Source organism: Vidua chalybeata, chromosome 3 (genome assembly GCF_026979565.1).
Source record: "Vidua chalybeata isolate OUT-0048 chromosome 3, bVidCha1 merged haplotype, whole genome shotgun sequence".
Lineage (NCBI taxonomy): Eukaryota > Metazoa > Chordata > Aves > Passeriformes > Viduidae > Vidua > Vidua chalybeata.
The window spans coordinates 52,797,416-52,819,426 of record NC_071532.1 but is presented as its reverse complement, the minus strand read 5'-3'; the positions used below and the strand labels follow the sequence as shown (position 1 = coordinate 52,819,426).

The following is a 22,011-nucleotide window of genomic DNA, read 5'->3' as shown; positions in this document are numbered from 1 at the left end:
CGCGTGACGCCATCGCGCCGCCGGCCGCCCCGGCCAATCCGCGGGCGCTGCCGGGGGTCGGCGTGCGCGTGCGCGGGCGAGGCACTTCCGCCGGCAGGGAAGCGACAGGGGGGAAGGGCGGCTGTGAGGGATCGGAGCCCGGGGGAGCCCTCTGTGTGCGGCGGAGGTGAGGGACCGGACCGGAGCCCCTGGGAACCTCTCTGTGCAAGGCGGAGGTGACGGGCAGCCGGGAAGGGAGGGTTCGGATCCCTTGGGAACCCCTCTGAGCAAGGCGGAGGTGAAGGGCAGGACGGGCCAGCAACTCCCCTGGGGAGTAGGGTTGTCGTAAACAGTCTTTGCGTTAAACCGAGGCGTTGTTTATTTAGATTTGTGTGTTGGGGGTGTGTGGGGCGTGTTGTGCTTTCAGATTTCCTGTGATCGCCAGTGCTGTTATAGATGATAATATAATACTGACTTTCACATTTATAGATTAGCTTTTTGCATCACAGGTATTTTGATACGGTACAATTTATACTTACTTTTAACTGCTTTTGTATAATATGACCTGTCAGTTTATGTATGCACTGTATAGTTCATATGAATGTGAATAGTGTGATAAATATATTATATTGTAAGCTTTAGCAAACTGTTAAAATAGAGACTAAAATGCTTCAATGTAGCTGACTCAGGGAATGGTGTAAAACAATTATTTTATTTCTTACATCTGTGGACTGGCATCTCCAAGTGATAACAGTGACAGAAAACAGAGCATAAGCGTCCGGGAAGGATTTATCGATTCTGTGCTATCAGGAAGTGTGAAACAACAGGGTAGAACTAAAGAAAGAAATAAAATATATGGACCTAATCTACAGAATGTCCTGCAGACAAGTCAGAGGTTAAAACTAAACAAGAGAAACATCAAAATCTCAAAGGGATGTTTGAATAATGTATAAACTAAGGAATACGCATGTAACACCAGCAGTGTAACTGTATATAGAGAACAGAGGTTCCAGAGGCTACCTCCATGCTCTGGAAACTTGTCCTTCTTTTATCCTTTATTAAACTTCTAAAAATTCTAAAGAGCGAACTCTGTTTTTCACAGTGTGATCCAAAGCAGGGGTTGCTCTTGCTGACGCTTCAGCGTTCATAAGGGAGCTGGGAAGATGGTGAATGTTCTGAAAGGTGTTCTGGTTGAGTGGTGAGTAATAGCATTTACTGCCTCTCCTTGTGTCAAAGACTCTGTTTCTTTAGACGTGGAACTAATCTAAGTAACTGAAGAGTCCAGACAAAAGGAAGTATTGTGGGGAAGGGTAGTGCTGAACAAGCAGAGAAAAATGCGGCCTTTGGGGGAAGAAAAAGAAGGCAATTTAGGATAATCTTAATGCCAAAGTCCCATTTTTCTGTTCAAGAGACTATTTTCCACTTATGCCTAAGCCCTTTAAAGAAAAGAAAACTGCATATGAATGTGGGGTAAAAAATACGATGGTGAAGAAGTTAGCAATCACATAGTTATAAAAATCCAGGTTTTTTTCAAAATATATAATAGTCTGCAGATCATTTTAATTTAGCAAAGTAGAGAAAAGGATGTAAAACACTTAAAATGAGCATTAACTATGAGAAATTATGCTTCAAAGCCATATTCTACCATGTCTAATGGTCCCCTAATATTGTCTCATTTTTTTGAAAGGTTTACAAGTTAAAATTTTAGCTGTATATGTAAGTTATCTGTATGCTTGTTAGGTACAACTTACCCTAGTATGAGCGATCCAGTTACCTTGGCAATTTTTCCTTGAAAATATTAGATGCTCCCTCTTGTTCTTTGTATTGCTTGCAAACAGAGTTTCTTGCTGTTGTTGTTTGTGAACCAAGTGTTTCTCTACTGATTTTTAAGGGAGACAAGGTAATCTTTCATTTCTCCTTTCCTGTTTTAATTTCATTTAATCAGCTCTAGACTGAATTTGGTGCAAGGCTAACGTGGTTCTGTTTGTAGATCATATTCGAAAGGAGTGTGCTTGGAGTTGGTAAATGTCAGCTTTTGGTGTAGGTGCAATGTACCTGTTTTCATATAATCTCATCTTTGGACTGAGACTCAGGCCTCCGGCTACCTCCAAAATTAAAGGAAGCATCACTCAAGATTTGTGGGGTCATTGTATAGCATTATATGATGTGTGAGATTTGTGCTGTTGTCATGGTTTGACACTGGTGCAATGCTAGCATCTCTATGAAAATGTATTTTCCTTAAATAAATGCTGTGAGATGTTATCAGGGACACAGCAGAGCAGGCCCAAGCTTAATAACAAAGGAAAAAAACTTTATTAAACTACTACTAATACAGAAAACACATAAACTAAATTTAGGATGAAGACCTTTTAAAACTACCCCTCCTCCTCCCAATTCCAAAAACACCCAGCCATGAAACATCACCCGGGATTCTTGATCAAATTACCACCCTTTAAGTAATCTATGCTTAAACTATCAAGGGAGAGAGAAGTCTCTCTTGCACCACAGGCCCCCCAGGAAACACAGCTGCCCCCTGTGTTTCCCTGTCACACATGGCAACCGCCCGGAAGAAAAATCTGCCAGTGTGACACTCTCCTTTCTATGTCACAGTGCTCTCACCACCGTGCATGGACAGACTGCTCGTAGGGCTCCTTTAAGGATGCTTTGCCACGGACCCAAAGATACAACAGTTCAGTTTCTCATCCTGGGACTACAGTCCCCCCTATTTTCCCCTGGGGCCGAGGGGTCTAAAAACAGGACTCATCTTCTTCCCGAAGACAGAGGGTATCACCATTCCCTCTTCAGCTCTTTTCGTTTCTCGCCATTCTTGTGCTGTTCGAAGCTGAAACAGGTCTCCCTGGGTCACCACTGCATCCCCTTAAAATGCAGTCTCTATTGCAGGAGATTTTGGTTCAGTCTATGGCTAACAAGAAGAGTCCAGCTAAAAGCTACTTCATCATCTCCTTCCACCTAAATATTTCTTCTTCTAACATCTCAGGTCCCGGACTATCTCTCTTCTACTACAAATCAAGAAGGAGTAATACTTTTAAAAAAGCTCTCATTCTTTCGAAAGGGTTAAAAGTTCAAACTCCCTGGACGGCCGATATCTCAGTCTGGCGTTCCGCCTCTCACGCTGGTTATTCCCCCCCCTTCTCCTTCTCCTCTGCCGGCAGATTTCCAGGTGCCGCCAGGCTCTCCGTCTCTTTCCCACATGGGGGGGGGGGGCAAAGGCATCTCCGCTTCTCTCCACCCTTCCGTCCACAGGAGCTGGCTGGGTTCCAGACCCTCAGCCCCCTCGGCTTACCTGGACAAGGCCGCGTGGCTTCCCCTCCCCCACCCAGCCTAAGGCTGGGCAGGGGGGGAGTCTGCACTCTCTGACGACCGGAACCAAAAAAGAGAGTTCTCCTGGGAGTTCTTGCTTTTAACCCCCTGTGTTCTCAGAGGCGTGTCCATACTTTCAGTAGTCACTCCAGGTGCTAATATCCAAACTTGACCACTGATTGGTTTGACCCAACTTCCAACTTCCTAGAAAAAATTCACTTCCATGTCAAACCACGACAGCTGTACACTTAATCTCTTAATATGTTTGCAATCTATAACTGCACAAAAGCAGTTCCATACTCCCAAAATGTTTTCTTCTAAACAATCTAAATTTTATTTAGAGGGTGATATCATGACTGTTCTGTTAGAGTGTGAGAAATGTACAATTCGTATATGAGTGCTCTTTCTCTGTGCTATACTACTTCAAGTGAGATCTGTGTTCTCCTATCTTTTGGTTATCCTTATGCTTTAAGGAAACATGTTTTTATGAGGCTATTGCTGAAATCAGAAATGTAAGTTCAGTCTTGCCTTATTAAGGGTTGGACTTTTGAGTCTTAGTTTTGGTTTGGGTGTTTTTGAATGTGCTTTAGCAGCAGCAGGAGCAAACGGAAACTTCTCTGCTAATCAAGCAGCTGGTTCTACTCATTAGACTTTATTACCATTTTATTTTTGTCTCTATAGTAACCAAAACTACTTGGAAAAAAATCAACTTTTGCTAAAGCTTCACAGACTGTATTTAAGTTGTGAAAATTAATTTTAGTTTTCTAAACCCTTTGGGAATGTCCTTGAATGATGTTTCTTTTGTTTGCATCTATAACTGTGAGGTGGAGCCTGATGTGTATTTGTCTCTACAGTGATCCGGCAATGAAGCAGTTTCTGCTCTACTTGGATGAATCAAATGCTTTGGGAAAGAAGTTCATCATACAAGACCTGGATGAAACTCATGTCTTTGTGTTAGCTGAGTTGGTCAACTTCCTCCAGGAGAGAGTGGGCGAGTTAATGGACCAGAACTCGTTTCCTATTACTCAGAAGTGAGACAAACCAGAGAAATGAGATTACTGCAAGCTTTGGAACAGTGAATTTCAGTAGTTTGGGTTGTTACTGTTTTAATAGATAACACTGTGGCATGTAAGTTCTACATAGAAGTGGCTACTGTAGAAAATGGATCATTTTCATAGACAAAATAGTCTGGAATTGGATTTTGTTTCTCATTTTGAAAGAATGTGGTGTCTTTATTAAAAGACTTAAAATTACACACTTGAGGAGTTCCCTTGAGAATTTTTGATGCATGCTCTCTGGTTTTCCTTTAGGTTTTTATCTTGCAAGATGATATGACCCAAAAAATAGAGTAGTGTTTCTGTCTTGGAATGCTGTATGAGGTCCTCTGTGGATGTGTTGTGTTCCTGTGTGTGATTCAATCTGATTATATTTCTATCTGACTGATAGAAAGAAAAGAACGTCTGTTGAAGAATGATCTGTGCTTGATGGAACATCTCTAAATTGGAGGCATGGTCAGATACTGTTCTAACGGGATGGCAGGATGAGAGTTGGTCTGTTTTGTTGTGTTGTTTGAGGTTGGGAGTGTTGGGGTTTTTTTGTTAAAACATGTTACAAATGCCCCATACTACTTGCCTACTTTTACCAAGGCTGTGCTTTCTGAGTTGTTCTGAGTTTGGGGAGAGGTGGTGGGAATTTGGAGGGATGTGGAAGGATTGGGACAACAAAATCTATTGCCCTAGACCATTGTAAACTAAAGGGGTGACAGAAATGGGAGACCAGTCCTATAGATATAATTGCTTGTATTTTTTCACTGAAGCCAATAGTCACAATAAGTTATGTGATCAGACTCCCAGGCTCTACCTAACAATCAAGAAAGCTGGGTTTGGATTTTTGGTTATGGAGGGATTTTTTTCAGCTTAGTTCTTTTTCCCATATTGTCTTTTGCTCCAAAGAAAAAAGCTTTGTATTGTCATGGTTTGATTGTTTGGGTTTCTTTGCACTGTATTTGTAACTTTAGCTCAGACACTGGCTTAGTTTTCAGACCTACTCATGTACATCAGATAGATGCCACCATTTTATCTTTGAGAAAAAGAAGTGTAAAGAGAAAGGCTTTTATAAGGAACAGTTTTCCTTACTGACTCTCCCACTACTGCTTGTTTTCTCTTGTCCAGTAGATAGCAGATTAATTGGTAGGTTTGTCCTTGTTTTTTGTTCAGATTGTTTTTTGGTTTGTGTTTTTTTCCTCAGAAGAAGGAATCTTCAGGAGAAAGTTTCACTAGATGTTTTTAATCAAAAAGCTGTCCAGAGAAAGTTCTGTAGAATTGTGTATATTCAGGCTCATGTGGATGAGCAAATAGACCTGTAAAATTTATCTTCATGACATTTCTGGTACCTTCCCTTTTCTCCAACTGTATAGAACAATGAGTTTGGGTCTAAATTGTTTAATCTCTTTCTTTCACAAGTGGGTGCTTCCCTGGTCATGTAGATTAAGAACCAGCTACATGTCTTTACCTGAAATAAGAAGTTTAAATCTTATTTATAAATGGTTTATGGTTTTTTATCTCTTTCTTAAGATTGATCTCAAGAGACTGATCAAACACTGACCTCATAACTTATTTTGTGGAAGATTATTGGGTGCTCATTTAATGGAGAAATAATCAGTAGTTTTAACATGGCATTATAGCTTAGTACAATTTATTTAGAAGTGTGTGTTTCCTTTCTTTGGAATCCTAGTTTATTTTCCATCTAGATTCTGCTGAAAGGTAAATCATCCATCACTCTCTTCAAATTACAGCATTTGAAAAGTCATGTTTGGAATTCCACATGTTAAGCTTCTCTGTATATCGCATGCCTAGTGCTCCATTTCTATTGTGACTTTCCTTTTCAGTCTATAATAAACTTCTTGCAGTTCTTGTCTTTTTCTCCTGGTTAACTGTACAGCTTTGCTGCTGTCTTCCCTTTATTTCAGCTTATATTTACAATTGATAAATGGCTTATGTTATACAGAGGGATAAAAGTAACCAAACTGAATAAACTAAACAGTTGGGTGTGCATTCTTATATTCTCTGCTCACAATTTGGATTTTTTTGAGCACACAAGTTAATGGACTTTTAACTTCTAAACCTGTCAATACTATTATTCCTTCCTGTACCCTAACAAGGCATAACCAATTATGTGCTGGAAGAATAAACAAAAGATGTAAAGATCTAAGTTGGTATCATCATATGTAGTCTAAGGAGCTGAGTTTACTGTAGTTCCTAGAGAAAAAGGATCTTGAATCAGGTAGTATGGTGAAGGCAATCCAATGAGGAAACTTTTAGAAATTGAGTATGTGTATGATTTTAAAAAGCAAACAAACAAAAAACCCAATCTAGGGTTTCTGTGATTTGAATAAACTTGGACTTCTGAAAGGTTTTGATTGTTTTTAAATGCATGTAGTCCTAGAACTTACATGCTTCAACAACAACAAAAATATTTGCCCAGATGGGAGAAAAGTAGATACTAGTGTTAAAAATATCTATACATTTTGAGATAATCAGCATTTACACTTGCAGATTTTAAATGTTTGTGCTGATTTTCATTCAGGTGTGAAATATTGGTGAGTACAGCTTGGAATGAAACAGTGCATTAAAGATACATTTTTTAAAGGCTGGAAACACTTGAGAATAAAACCAGTAGGAGATCTGTTGAAATATATCCATGCTTTGATAATAGAGTTGATAGGGTGAAAAGATCAGCTCTCACTGAATTTGGAATATTATATGTTAATTTAATGTTTGTATCCATAACTATTATGTTCACTTTTTTGCTAGTAGCTATCAAAGAACTACAGTCTTCTCGGGTCCTGCTTGAGCAGCAAAAATAGAGCTTGAATGACAGACTTGTTGCTGATTGTAAAAGCCCCAAATTTTATCTTGAAGGGCTTTCACTGCTCACTTTTTGCTTTCAGTTTGAGTTGAAAGTATTTTGTGTACTGGAAGAAAAGTATGATAGGACAATTACATAAAAGACATTTACTTCAACTTCATTTATTACTTGCTACTTATTTATACTTTGATCTAAATAAGATTGCAAGTTCACTTGTTAGCATTTTGTGATGTAAACAGTTGTTCTTGTGTAGTTATTGTAACTTGAACATGCTCGTAAATTCTTTTGTTAACACATGCAGAAGCTAAAGAGTTGTATTTGATAGAAGGATGAGACAGATCTCTAAAGCAAGGTAAGAGAATTTGAATAACTCAAACAACATGTTATATGGGAAGAGAGGGATGGAAACTGAAAATGATACTTCCTAGTGAAATAAAGCAATGACATTTCATTTTTATTGAAGATTATACTATTGGACATTTGGTTTTTTTATTTGAAACCTCAGATTTTTTAAAAAAAAATTGTTTATTAATGGCCTTCAGAGAAAGTTGTGTAAAAAGCAAGTAAGTCTAAATGCTGTCACGTATTTAAATAGTGTTATAAATTGTGGGATAAGCTAATTTTGGAGAGGGGGTTATTTTAGCAGGGGGGTTGGCAGCACAATGGGTATGACCCTGATTTGTCATTACAGATGGGGGTTGTAATGACTTGGTTTGCTTGTGACCAATGCCTGAGTCCCTCTTCCTTCTCTCTGGTACAACAACTAGCCCAGGAAGAGTAATTGTCCAGTACAGTAAAGGAGGAAATAACCAACAATCACTAGGGAGAATGGATGTGTCCTCTAGAAAGAAAATAGAGATTGCTGTTGAAAAAAAAAAAAAAATAGAGAATGCTTTAGGAAATTCTACCGTTTTACCTGAGAGAACTAGACTGAGTGGATTTGATTCTGTAGCTAAACTGCCTGTGTTTCACAAAAAAAAGTAGGCATCTGAATCCATTTGAATAATAGTGGTTTTGTTTATTTGTTCAATGTACTTATAATGATAATTGGGGGACTTGGGGGGGTTATCTTTGATTTTTGTTTTTTGTTGCTTAATGGTGAGAGCTAAATGGCTGTCTGATGTGCTGTACTAAACCTCCTCCAAGTGCTGTTATACGTTAAGAAATCCTGTTTTACTGTCGTTCCAGGTTTATAGGGTACATTCAAAATCATATCCTCTGATTCCCTCTTTTTTTTTTTTCCTAATGTGCCATAACAACAGATTTTACAGTTGTTTGTTACTCAGCTCTGCAGGGCCACCTCATGTGTGTGAGAACAATCCAGAGAACATGTATTTTATGCATTAATAGGATTGTTTACTGTGAGCTGAAGTAAACAAGATTGTTTACTGTGAATTAAAGATAATGGTATTTCATGGTGTCATAAAAATTACTTATATTTAACCTTTCTTAGTTGGCTTCTTCACCATAAAAGTTCAGTCAGCCCCTAGGCTGACATTACAAAAGTAGGCCACTAAAAATCATATATAAATGTGTATACATACATATATATATATCTATATCTGGATATGTATTTAACCACTCTTTAATCTTATAAACCAACACAGTCTGAGAGGTATATTTTGCTCTTAAAGTCAGACAGTAGGCCATTGAAAACAACAGTAAGCTTTCGTAATAGATTTTTTTTTTTTTTTTTTGCAGCTCCAAATTTCATATAAATTTCCACAATGAGTCCTTGATTATCCCAAAAATGATCCTATTGAAGCTGGTGGTGGTTACTGTGAAATGAGTGCATTGCTCAGTATGTTAGAATTGGGTGTTTGTTCTGTAATATAGACTGCGGTAAGGCCTATATGTGCTATACAAAATCAAGGATTCAAAATAAGTTGAAGTTCACAGTGATGGAAGAAAAATTTCTTCCTAAATTGAGTCATTATCCATGGGTTTATGACCTAGCAGCTAATCAGAAATGTAAACAATAGGATATCTGATATAAATTTGATGTAGATCTGGATTTTTGGGTTTTTTTGTGGGGTTTTTTTCCCTGAAATGTGGAATATAAGTAATGTTTTTACCCATCTTTGTTTCATATAAAAGATTTTCAGGACTGAAGAGCTGACAGTTTGAAAGCAGACCAGTAAGGGGAGCTCTTGCCAATATTTTAAGCTCGTTAAAAGGAATTGTTGCAGCCTGGGCAATGGTGGGTCAGAAACTTACCGTGCTTTGGACCATCAGATATGCTTTCAGCTAGAGATGAACATTCTGCTTCAAAGTGTCCTGCTAAAAAGATACTCACTGTTGGAGATTTTGAAATATTTTTAGTTCAGAAATTTCTTAGCTGTTTAGGTATCCAGTGTTTTCTCCCACAGCCGTGTTACATTAAAATGATGAGTCTGAAATGTGGTCTTGTCATCAGATGTTACTGGTAGGTCTGTGTATCTCCACACCATGAGCCTGCTTTAGAAGTTGCTCTATATTAAGTTACATAATTTTTAATGAGTGTAAATCAAAATAAGTCATTATTAATAAGGGGTAAGATTTATTATTTTTTTCCTCTTTATTTCCTCATAATACAAAATGCATGTGGTTGTAGGGTACCTGTTCTCAACTCACGTGCATCATACTGTGTAGAAGACCATACAACATTCAATCTTACTGTATTTCAGTCTGCACTGGGGATTTCTGCATTTTTCTCCTCACAGTGTTGCTTATAATGCATGGAAGTGAGACATGCAGAAAGTTTATTCCCTCCTTGGCCCCCAGATAAGTAGCTTTATTGGTTTACACATATGTAATGGTAAAATTCAGTATGTTCCCTAACCAAACAAAAAACTACAATACCTACCAATTAAGTTTTAATATGAGAGGCAACCCCCCCTAGGTCTGTGAATATTAGGGATTGTATTTTTCATATAGACTGAAAAACTAATTTTCTCACTTCTGATTGCTTAGCACTAAAAAGATTAAGACTACTAGAAGCAGACCATAAAATTGCTGCCCAGTGAAAAAAATTCGAAGTGGAAATTTTAGAGCATTAGTGCTAACTTTTAGCTTTTTGTGCTTGAGCAATTCTAGGTATTGGTAACAAGAAGTGTAAGGTTCCTGGAAGAAGTCTTAAGACTCATAATACCAATGCAGGAATGTGCTTGAACACACCAAAGAAAACCCATACAACACCAAAATGGACAGATGATTGATTAGCCACATAACTAGCCCCTCAGGAAAGAAACAGCAAAATTTCTGGATGACTACAGACTGAAGGAGTTGACTGTCAGAGCTGTACAGCTGTTCATTTTTCTATTACAGAAAAGATGGCCCCAGCTGTAAATGGCAGGGTGTGCAGAGCAATGGGTACCCTTGCAGCTGTGAAGATGTCACTTGCAGATGAGATAGTGTTGCCTGTTTCTGCAGTGTTTGCATAGCTCATACACTGTCAGCAGAGAGAGGTACGCACGCCAAGCAAATTGTCTCTCACCATTTCATGTGCTGTGCTCCTGATGTATCAAAGCTAGAGGGGTGAGATGGGAGGGCAAAAGAGAAAAAAGGCAGGAAAGAGGAGGAAGAGTATTTTAGGTTTGTAACTATTCTTTCCTGTTAATTCTGAAATTGAACAAGATCAGAAGGAGCATAAGGATCAAACAATTTACTTGCAATTACCTAGATCTTAATTGGCTTACAAAAGGCTCTGTGTTTATCCAACCAGAGACCAAACTTTCTTAATATGACACCTACTATTCATTTGCTCTGTCCTGAATAGGACCACTTTTCTCTGTGGAATTATAGTGTAGTTTTACTTCCTCTTAATCTCTTAATTCTCCTACACTGGCAACATTATTATGTATAAGACATGTTTTTTATGTGTGTCATATCATTAGATATACGGGTATTCCAAAAGCTAGAGTTTCAGCTGAAGTGAGTAACTCTGGAATAATGATGGCCTTCTGAATCATCAACCAGATATGAAAGAAAAATTTCTCTTCAGCTGTAAAATTAAGCATGCTTCCTATATTTGATTTTACTTCTGGTCTAAACAAAGACTAATTTTATCTTTTAATATTAGGGAAGTTATAAAATCAGTATAAAACTGAAGAAAAAAGAAGCCTGGTTTATTAATGAATATTTGAATTCAATATTGTTAAGCACAGCCACATCAAGGCCAATGTAATGAAGGACTGTGACAGCTTTTAGTGTTGGTCAGGTTGCCTTTTGGGCAGAGGGAGCTGCAAATAGCATTTGAGAAGAGCCCTAGAGGAGGGATGAGGAGTGGGCAAAGCTAAGCATCTGACCAAATCTGTCAGGAGGACTAGGGAACCTGAAGTCTTGGAATCAGTAAATGTTTCCCCTTTTGGTTTTGAGTAGGGTTTTTAAAAGCTATTTCTGCCTGTTTAGCCTGCTGTGTTACAGCAGGAACCAGAAGGAGCTGTAGAGAGTGGGAAGGAACAATTCTGAGGGTGGATGTGTTTCAGAAGGTGGTTTCTAAAGTATTTTGCTGCAAGTATGAAAAACTAGACCAAATTGAGACTGTCTTTTCAATGTGCAGTTATTCTAGCTCATTTTTTATTGTACTATAAAACAAAGAAACTGTGAAGGTCCAACAAAAAAATTTGTTCGACTTGGTAGCTATGAGAAGCAATCCACTACACTCTAAATTTGAAACAGTGAAGGAAGCTTTCATGTAATGCATTTTTTTCTTTGTCATTGTACTTACATGATTATCATAACCAAAGTGAGTCACAAAAATTTAGAGAAGACTGTGAATATAGTCTACCTGGACTTTAGTAAAGCCTTTGACACCATTTCTCACTGCATTCTCCTGGAGAAACTGGCTGCTCATGGTTTGGCCTGGTGCTGTTTGCTGGGTAAAAATCTGGCTGGATGGCCAGGCCCAAGGAGAGGTGGTGAATGGTGCTGCATCCAACTGGTGACCCATCACTTGTGGTGTTCCTCCAGGCTGAGTACTGGGGTCAGTCCTGTTTAACAACTTTATCAATGGTCTGGACAAGGGGATTCAGGGCACTTTCAATCAGTTTGCAGGTGACACCAAGGTAGGTGGGTGTGTTGATCTGCTGGAGGGCAGGAAGGCTCTGCAGAGGGATCTGGACAGGTTGGACCGGTGGGCTGAGGCCAGTGGTGTGAGGTTCAATAAGGCCGAGTGCTGGGTCCTGCCCTTGGGTCATAACAACCCCAGGCAGTGCTACAGGCTGGGGAAGAGTGGCTGGAAAGTGGCCTGGCAGAAAAGGACCTGGGGGCGCTGGTCAACAGCAGCTGTGCCCAGATGGCCAATGGAATCCTGGCCTGGATCAGCAATAGCGTGGCCAGCAGGAGCAGGGCAGGGATTGTCCCCCTGTACTCGGCACTGGTGAGGCTGCGCCTCGAGTGCTGTGGTCAGTTCTGGGCCCCTCACTACAGGAAAGATATTGAACCACAGGAATGAGTCCAAAGAAGGGCAACAGAACTGGTGAAGGATTGGAGCACAAGTCTTACAAGGAGCAGCTGTGGGAGCTGGGGGTGTTTAGCCTGGAGGAAAAAAGGCTCAGGGGAGACCTTATCAGAGAGACCTGCAGCAACCTGAAAGGAGGTTGCGGTGGGCTGGGGGTTGGTCTCTTTTCCCAAGTAACAAGTGATAAGAAGAAATGGGCTCCAGTTTTGCCAGGGGAAGTTTAGGTTGGATATTAGGAAAAATTTCTTCACCAAAAGGTTGGTCAGGCATTGGAACAGGATGCCCAGGGAAGTGGTGGAATCACCAGCTCTGGAAGTGTTCAAATGGCGTGTGGATGTGGCACTTGGGTATATGGTCTTATGGATACCATGGCAGTACTGGGTTAACAGCTGGACTTGGTGATCTTAGAGGTCTTTTCCAACCTTAATGATTCTATGATTCTACAGCATGCTTACTCTGCTAGAGAAAGAGACCTTTCCTTGCCCAACAATATTTCTTAAGATTTAGGGAGGAAAGGGATTTTGCAGTCCTTACACTGAGTGGCATTACTATAAAGGGGGGATCTCAAGGAGGAACAAACATAGAAAATTGAGTGCTAATAAGGATAACCAGACCTTTCACATCTATAATTTATTTTTGTGTCCTTCTAACACTAGGATTAAAAGGATCAGTGAAATCTCTAATCAGGTATTCATGAAAGTGAGGGGTGTTTCTTAAATAATTTTGTTTGGACACAGAGCTTCTTTCTATCATTGTATTATATTTTGCTAAAACCATTAAAAATGCAAAAAGTCATCATATTCTTGCAGTGTATTTTTCTATTCTTAAGTCTAGGTTGAAATGTGTTTTTTTCCCAGTGGAATAAATGAGCTTAAATATTTAGTCATGTTCCTCTATAGAACTACCCACAATAATGCAGGCATTATGCTGTAATTATACTGGGTTTAATTTGTTGGGTTTTTTTGTTTGGGTGTTTTTGTTTGTTTGTTTGTTTTTTTAAGAATTAACATTTGATTTTGCAACAGTCTCTGTATTTGTCATATCTTCTAAATGGAAGGTGATAGTAGAGAGTACACTAATTTGGGACTCTGGTGCTAAACTGTGCTTAAGACCTTGAATATTTTGGTGGCTTTTCTCTTATTATTTCACATTTTTCAAGATTTTTCTCTTTATTTTTGTATTTAAATTTTATCTCCATTGAATTTGGTTGGGGGGGGGCAGGGGGAAGAAAAGGATTGCTTAAGCTTTGCTGTACTGTCCTTTTACTTAAGCTGCTCATGAGACCACACTTGGAAATAAGAGGTTTTGAAGAAAATATGTATGGTATGAGTCTCTGTAGATTTAAGCTGAAAAAATATATAAATTTGTATCTTGGCCATTAAGGCACTTGTCTGAAAAGCCTAGGGACCTTGCAAGTATTTCTGCCAGCTGCTATTTGTTTTAATATTCTAATGTGCTCTTTGCTGAGAAAGTTATATTAATTGATCTTTTTTATATTGTAGACATATTCAAAAGGCTCACTTTGAACTAGGGTTTCATAATGCTAAACTGCTTGTGAAGTGCACAGAAAGGGAGCCTAACCTGATGCAGTAAGTGAAATAAGCAAAATTGCTCTGTTTAATAGCGTAACACACAGATAGAAATGTCTATTTCTCCTGGCCCTCCTTAGTACCCATTTCAAGTTTAATTTACCATTCTTCAATGTAATTGATCACTACTGTGATCTGTCTGGACCAGCACACTATTTTTCATATTCCAGAGCTCTCTTTGAAATTCTGGGAGTATTAGCTTCTTTCATGATGTCATCAAATACCTTATAGGTATTCTCTTGCTGACTGACAGGTGCAGATTTTTTTTCTCTTTTCTCTTGATGCCTTCAGTTTAAAATTTTCAAGTCCTTCAATTCATGACTTTGTGCTTTCATATTTAATCCTATTCTTTTTAGTGGTCTGCTTCTGGGAGTCATCCATTATTTTCTGAATTATGTACCTGTTTTTAGTCTAGACTGTATTGTTGACCCTCAGATTTGTGTGATTGGCACATTTTATTAGCACACTCATATTTTTGTTCTAAGGTCACCTAACAAAAATATTAGAAAGGACAGTATCATGATTAATTCTTCAGGGACTCCATTAATTGTATCTCCTCAGTCTGTTTTCTTTGGAGCACCATTCACTGCTACACGTAACTAGTTCTGATCCCTTGCTATCTGTACTAATCTTCATCTCTATAGTTATTATCTTGTGTGGCATAATTTGAAATACCATATTAAAAAAAAAAACAAAACAAAACAAAAAACAACCCACACATGAATATATTTCCCTTGTTTAGCATTGTAGTGGTTTGATCTCGGCTGGATGCCAGGACTCACCAAAGCCATTCTATCACATCCCTCCACAACTGGACACGGGACAGAAAAGAGTTCATGGGCGGAGGTAAGGACAGAGAGAGATTACTCACCAAATACTGTCACAGCCAAGTCAGACTTGAATTAGAGATATTAATTGAATTTTTTACTAACAAAATCAGAGCAGGATAATGAGAAGTAAAATAAGACTTTAAAAACACCTTTCCCCCCACCCTTCCTTCCTTCCCAGCTCCACCTCCTCCCCCTCAGTGGTGCAGGGAGACAGGGAATAGGGGTTCTGGTCAGTTCATCACCATATGTTTCTGCCACTGCTCAGGGAGAAGAGTCCTCCCCCTGCTCCAGTGTGGGGTCCCTCCCACAGGAGACAGCTCTCCATAAACTTCTCCAGTGTGAGTCCATCCCACGGGCAACAGTCCTCCCCACACTCTAGCAATGTGGGTCACTCTTCCATGTGGTTTGGTCCTGCAGGCACAGCCTGCTCCAGCCTGGGTTCCCCACAGGGTTGCAAATCCTACCAGGAATCCTGTTCTAGTGTCAGCTTCTCTCTGAAGGGCTGCAGGTCTTATTTTCCCTGTTCAGGTCTTGAAGAAGGGGGGCAAAATATATGTGGAAGGTTGGACCTGTTTCCACAACAAAAATGAGGCAGGAGGAACCTGGAGTGAACAGCCAGGCAACTGGAGGGTTTGATCAATCCTCCTTCAGCCTGGCTATTCCCTCAGCTACAGAGGAAACTCTTGCTCTCTAGGGCAATCTGCCTAGGTAAGCTGTTTATCCTTTTTCTGATGTGTTCCTCTGTGGTGGAGGAAAATTCAGGGTGAGGTACATCAAAAGGAAATGCCTTTTGGAGTCAGCTGAAGGAGTGGATATATTTGCGTGTCAAAAAAGGGAGCAACTTAGCATATGAAACTCTCTAATGCATTAAAAATGGGACAGTCATTCATGCTGTAAATCCAGACGGAGGTGAAGGAGGAAAGTAGAATAATGGAGGCATCTACAAAAGTAGCTTTTGCATTGCAAGACATTTCAGTACCTATTCTAAGTTCTGTGAGGTAGTGTTCTGCAAGGTGAATTCTATGTGCCTGCTTTGTTTTTTTTTTTCACCACCTATAAAGGAAATTTTTCTGTTTCTTTTAATTTAGGATATTTTGGCAATTCTCTGCTTCCCTTTATTTCCAGAAGGACCAAAAAACTGGAGTGAAATAAAGACATACCTTAATTTTAGTTTTTGGCTTCTTGATTCTATAGCATACGTAGATGAATTGAGCTTGTTGAACTCAAAGGTATTGATAAGTTTTTATAACAGTCAGACTTGTGTGGATTTAATCACATGCCAACACTAAACACTTTTTTGCTCACCTGCTAATGATTACACCTTAAAGATGCAAGCACTTTTTTGTTGTTGTTTGTGTAGAAATAGGTAACTGATTTTTGTTATTCTATAGTTATCTGGATTTAGTAGATCTGCATCTTAAATGAAACTGTCTTTAGGATGGGATTAGTTATGAAGAGCTGCATTCCAAATGATACTTAAAAAAACCCAAGCAAACCAAAAAACCAAACCCCAAACCAACAAACAAAAAAGTTCCATGTTAAACTAATGGATTCAAGAGGATCTTAATGATTACATTTGATTTTTCAGGTGTACTTTCCCTTTCTCATGAATCATATGAAAAACTTCTATTATTAAATAACCAACCACCTGTGGCTTTACATTTAATGAGATTATAATTAATTAAGATATAGAGAACTATTGGCTCATCAGTTCTGGGAACACAAAGCCCATGGCATTCACAGTTCTGTTCTTTGCAGTGCTAATGTTGATTGGATTTGGAAGGCAACAAAGTCCTGTGCTTTGTTTTCTGTCCCAAGATACCCAAGTTGTATAAGTGAGCATGAACAAAGTGAGCTTGTGAAAGGTGAAGAAATTATGAAAACTGAAATGAAATAGGAAGAAAGTGTCTACAATAAGGAAAAAAAAAAAAAAAAAAGATAAAAGAGTATGAATATTTTACCCGGCAAAAAAAATATGAGATGTGCTACTGGGCAGAACAAGGAAGGTAAGTTGAAGATTCTTTTCTCATAGTTTTTGAAATTAAAAACAAAAAGACATTAAAAATTTTTTGCACAGTTGCTTGTAGACAAATGGGATTTATCATCTGCCTTTGTGATGGTCATTACTAGTGTTTTTTAATGGTGTCTGCCTTTCAAAATAAAGGAAATATTACAAGAAAGTCCTTCTGAAAAAGAGGCCAGCCTTTGGTTCCTTAGAGGGGAATAGGGGACTAATGGACTACAGAAATGGACAGATACTAAAGTAGCTGCTTCCTCTCACAGCTGGGTAAAATGAAGAAGCATAGGCCTGGTTATGATTGAAACAGAGCTGAGTTCCTTCTGAAAGAACATGTCTATTTGCCTTTGACCTTAAATTCACAGTATTCCAATAACAAAAATTAACTTACAAACTTTTCTGTGCAGTTACTTGACTGATCTATATTATCCTGTCAAATTGGCTAAGTAACTAAGTTTTTCTTTAGGTCAGTAATACCAAGAACTGAGAAGAACCAAAGCATTCGAACAAAGAAACAAACAATCAAAAAACCAAATTAAACAAAAATAACCGGGGTTCTTAGGCTTTGCAATAAAATTAACAATGATGCAGGAGATTACGATTTTAATAACATAACTTTAGGTTAATGTTTCTATTAATTTGTACTGCTGAAGTTGCATTAAATGTTGCAGTTGGATTATTTACATGTTTATACTGTTAGCACCATAATCAAATGAACTGGTACTTTAGGTCAGATTTAGTAGACTGGAGGAGGAAGGGATGAGTGGGTTAGTGAAGGAAAAGATTGTCTATTTCCTTTGGGTTTTATATGTTTTGTACATATCTTCAAAAATATTGTGAAGTGTGAATTAAGTATGCTTTAAAATGCTTCATTATCCTGGAGAAGTACCTTTAGTCATAGTAAAAAAATGTTCAAAAAAGTACAAAGTAGTTTCACAAACCTGATGCAACACAGTAGCAGTATTTTCCCAAGTGTGATCTCCTGTTGCATTTATAGAGCAACAGCGTCCCATAGGCAAGTTACAAGACTATGTTCTGTTGCTATAAACAGTAGAGATTTTAACTTCTATTTCCACTTTGGAAGATAAGGCCTTGTCTCACCTGTAAGGATACCCCTAGATATCCACTCACTCGGATTATGGACTTCATCTGAGATTGCTGTAGCTTCCCTTCTGCACATGGAGGAATGCTGTAATCTATCCCCGCATGGAAAAAGATCTTAATTCACACATGCAGATGAAAAAGATGGGGACTTGTTCCTCTGTTGCAAGGTTTAAACACCTGAAGTATCTGATTCTAATTCCTGAGACTCTTGTGCATCTGTGTAAATTTATTTTTGGAAGACAAATGTGTTTTGTTGATAGAGTGAGATGGAATAAACATCTTCCCATGTATTTTCCTTCACTCCTCAACACACAACAGGGTGCAGAATGGATGGGATTCCTGAAAGGTATCAGTCATGGTCATGGTGTGTAGAGGCTGGTGAGCAACTACCAAACAGATTTCTCTTGTGATTATGAACCAGCCACAACTTCTAATGCAGCTCAGAAGGGACTCGAGGGCAACACTCTTGCACGACAGTTAATGTGCCTGGGGTGAAGAGGACAGGATTACCAAGGCAATTAAAGCTGCAGTGGTGTTTTGCAAACCTCTCTGATTTTTTTCTTTCCTACCTAAATTTATTTCTTATGATGGCCAGTAAACTAGGAATTGAGCTAAGACACAGACCAGATAGCTGAAGTCAGACACAAGGATTGAGTGAACAGTGGTTTGAACTATTCTGGCTCCTCAAAATTTTCTACTGAAATATGTGAAATATAAGCCTACCAGTGGTGGTGATGGCTGTCTTGTGAAGATATCCAGTGGGCAATTCAGGGAAGAACCTGTTCTTCACGGCTCACCATAACAACTCTGTAATGCACCCAGAAATGGACAGCTTTAATTTATTTAGCTATAGGATCTTTTAAGAGGTGTCCCAGGGTTTAGCTGTGTAGTGTAACTGAAAATCTTCAGTAAAAAGCAATTTTTTTCCTAAATGAGAATTTTATTAACAGACAAAATGTATACCCAGCTCTCACACATTATCTCAAGCTTCAGTCTTTCAGATTTTTGCACATGTAGCAGGTCCTCTGGCACAAAGTTTGGCCCTTTCTTGCTACAGGTTGTAAAATAAAATGCTTATGGAGCTTTGGGCAATGCTGTGAAAAATATTTACTGTTTCAGTTTCTGAAATGGTCTGTAAGTTTTGGTTACTTAAGCCAGCAGGGGGTAGGGCTTTTTCACTTCCTGCTCCCCATGTACTATTCGTTGGATGGCATTTCTAGAGCTGATAATTGCAGTTTGCTCGAGGTTTCCTTAAATTACTGAGTGCCTCACACCTTTTATGTTCAGGCATTTTGTTACTCCTTTCTGAAGAAAGTGAATGTGCATTGAATGTGATACCAGAAGACAGCGTCAGAGTTTGCTTTTACCTAGGCTCTCCCAGGTCTTGTAGCGTTGGTATCTCTGGATTGTATCCTGAATTTCCAAGTTTGAAGGATAAAGGCATTCCTTCCGACAAGACACCCCCTTGACCCATTACTGTAAGCATTATTTTCTGGGAGCAAAGGTTACGCTTAGCATGGAACATTGGTCAGCACAGTTAATTTTCGCTCGCTGTGGCATTTGGTGTGAGACAAAATGCAGGAATACAGCGCGTGTTATTCTTGCGGGGAGGAGTGTGAAGTACACGATGAGGCTCGATGCCCCAGATATTGGCACCAACTTACTTTCCTTCTTTCTCAGCCCTGGAGGCAGGAGGGGCAAGCTCGCTCTCAGCGCTTTGCTGTCACATCACGCCCACTATTGTGATTTCTGCTCCAGCGGGCGGTGAGGGGCTGGCGGGGCACAGGGACGTGCTGGCGACTGTTTCCCCCAGAAACGAACTGTCAGACAAGCTGTCCCCACGCCTCGCTGCGCTGTGTCCCGGCCACGGGCCAGCCCCGCGTCCCGGCGGGGCCCATCCCGGCCCATCCCGGCCCATCCCGGCGGGGGCGGAGCCGGGCCGGGGCAGGGCGGCGGTCACGTGGCGGGGTCACGTGGCGGGCGAGCCGGGCCCAGCCGCCGCCGCCGCCGCTCCGGGAGCGGTGAGAGACGGAGCCGGGAGGGCGGGCAGGGAAGGAGGGAGGGGAACAGGGAGCGGGAGGGAGGGAGCCCGCGGGCGCGAGTGGCCGCCGCCCGCTCCGCTGCTGCGCCGAGGTGAGTGCGGGAGGTGGGGCGGCATGGGCCGGGCGCTGTGCGGGGCCGCGGGAGGCTCCGGGGCTGTTTTCCTTTTGTTCCGGTGGGCGCCGGCCGCCGACAGGGCGGTCCCTCTCCCTGGGGGCGGTGGGGTCCCGGTGCGCCGCCGGGACGTGCGCGTCCGCCGTGTGCCGCGAGCCGCGTCCTTCCCGCGGCGGTTCCCCCGCGCCCGGCGGGCACCGGCCGGGATGAGCCTTCGGAACGCGGGCGGGAGGCTGCCTGGAGCCCCCGTCCTACGCGCACACCTGCGGCTTCGGGCCGTGGGGCGGGGGTGGTGCCCGCCCTCCCCCGGAGGTCCGGGAGCGGCCGGGGGGTCCGGGAGCCCCGGGCGGCGGCGGGGAGGGAAGCGCTGGCTCCGGCATCACCTGTGACTCTCCGTGCACCGCCCGTAGCGCTGCCATTTGTAAATATTTTTGTCTTTTTCTTCTATATTTTTCCCCTTCCCGCTACGTTCCCCCCGTGCCCCCGCCTTAGCGGGGTTGGGGGTGGCGGGGGGCGCACGGTTCGGAGTCGTGCCCCGCGATGTGCAGAGATCCGCCTCAGGAGCGCAACTCCTTCGCATTCTTTGTGTTGTGTCTTCTCGTCGTGCCTTTCATTAAGCGTCTGTGTGCGAACGTGTTCCAGCACCTTGGCTTCCTAAAGGTTTTCGGAAAAGTGCAGGAATCGTTTACCGGTTCAGTGCTTAAATTTGACTGAGATATTAGAGCAGGCGATTAAAACCAGCTGTATGGGGTGAGATCAAAGGTCTGTCTTGTTTGGATTGCCGTTTCTGCAAGTGGCACATAGCAGATGCTTAGGAAACACCATAACAACAGGGTGAGCGTGCTGTGATTCTTTGGGAAACCAGCCAGGCCTCCAGCAATTTGAGGTTAAGGGATTGCCTGAGTCAAATCTGATGTTATTGTATTTAAGAGTCCTTTTTTGCCCGTGGCTTAGATATACATGTTTTTCAAATGAGAACTAAACAAAGGCCTTTTAATAGAAAATGTTTGTCTTAAAAAAAATATAATTGCAGTCATATTATTGTCATAGGTAGTTTCATTTTGCCAGGATTAAATTTGCCTGTCCAAGGATTACTGATTCATGAGCAACGTCCTGTGTTTTGAATAGGTAAGGGGTATTTGCAATGGATATTTTCTATACTTATGAAAACTGTAAATAAAAAAAAATGTTTCTTAATGTTTGTTTTTGCAAATAATTTGCAAACTTTAAATCCTAAAGTAACTGTTTAATAAAATGAAGTCTAGTAAGAGCTGTGTCAAAATAGCAAGTGTTTTACCATAATACAATATTGACAGCTTTGGAGATGATCATATGAACCACTAACATTTAACTGTTTATACTTAAGCTTAAACTTAAATTGTTGTCTCATTGTGTCAAGATTTCTGGTAAAATTATATTGAGGATACCATCACAGATTTTTCCACAATAGCAAAATCATGATGATCCCCAGGGATGCTAGCTGTCAGCTTGATCCTGTAATCCTAATTCAAGAAATAGCTTCACGCCAGCAGTTCCTAACCTGATTGCTCTTATAAGGAACATTTGCGCGAGTGGGCCTCATTTTTCACAGGCAGTGGGAATGTCAGGCAAAGTAGAGCTATTTCAAAAAACTGCATATTCCCCCACGCCCCCAATGGAATTTTGTAAGAAGGTCATTAGCAGTTTCTTGGGGGCTGAAAGGAGGTAGTG

General features: G+C 40.6%; 2 protein-coding genes and 1 long non-coding RNA gene across 7 annotated transcripts in view; all 3 read left to right on the top strand.

The window, feature by feature from the left end:
- Positions 1-72: 72 nt before the first annotated feature.
- Positions 73-6,214, top strand: GTF2H5 (general transcription factor IIH subunit 5). 2 transcript variants are annotated; one of them, XM_053937833.1, is made up of 3 exons: positions 73-166; positions 1,082-1,177; positions 4,155-6,214. In XM_053937833.1, the coding sequence occupies exons 2-3, from the start codon at positions 1,143-1,145 to the stop codon at positions 4,333-4,335; spliced, it is 216 nt and encodes a 71-aa protein (XP_053793808.1). In that variant the 5' UTR covers positions 73-166; positions 1,082-1,142; the 3' UTR covers positions 4,336-6,214. The 2 variants fall into 2 exon arrangements, with proteins under 2 accessions (XP_053793808.1, XP_053793809.1); XM_053937834.1 differs by having other exon boundaries at positions 146-215.
- A 3,941-nt stretch (positions 6,215-10,155) lies between these two features.
- On the top strand, positions 10,156-16,196 carry LOC128785362 (uncharacterized). The gene is made up of 4 exons (XR_008429853.1): positions 10,156-10,613; positions 14,110-14,196; positions 14,939-15,042; positions 15,292-16,196. It is a non-coding gene; the product is annotated as an uncharacterized LOC128785362 (long non-coding RNA).
- Positions 16,197-19,109: 2,913 nt separating this feature from the next.
- The window catches only part of TULP4 (TUB like protein 4), a 146,623-nt gene continuing 143,721 nt past the window's right edge, over positions 19,110-22,011 (top strand). For 2 of the 4 annotated variants that reach the window (XM_053937815.1, XM_053937812.1), the window contains exons 1-2: positions 19,110-20,168; positions 21,352-21,429. The gene's annotated coding sequence lies outside the window, so the exon portion shown is untranslated. Of the gene's footprint in view, positions 20,169-20,241; positions 20,281-21,351; positions 21,430-22,011 lie in introns of those variants that run through there. The other 2 variants (XM_053937814.1, XM_053937818.1) reach the window with 2 other exon arrangements.

Bases quoted from the DNA above. Each gene is read 5' to 3' on its own strand.
- GTF2H5 (XM_053937833.1), top strand. From the start codon at position 1,143: ATGGTGAATGTTCTGAAAGGTGTTCTGGTTGAGTG. The intron at 1,178-4,154 runs GTGAGTAATAGC...TTGTCTCTACAG, and splicing joins AAAGGTGTTCTGGTTGAGTG to TGATCCGGCAATGAAGCAGT.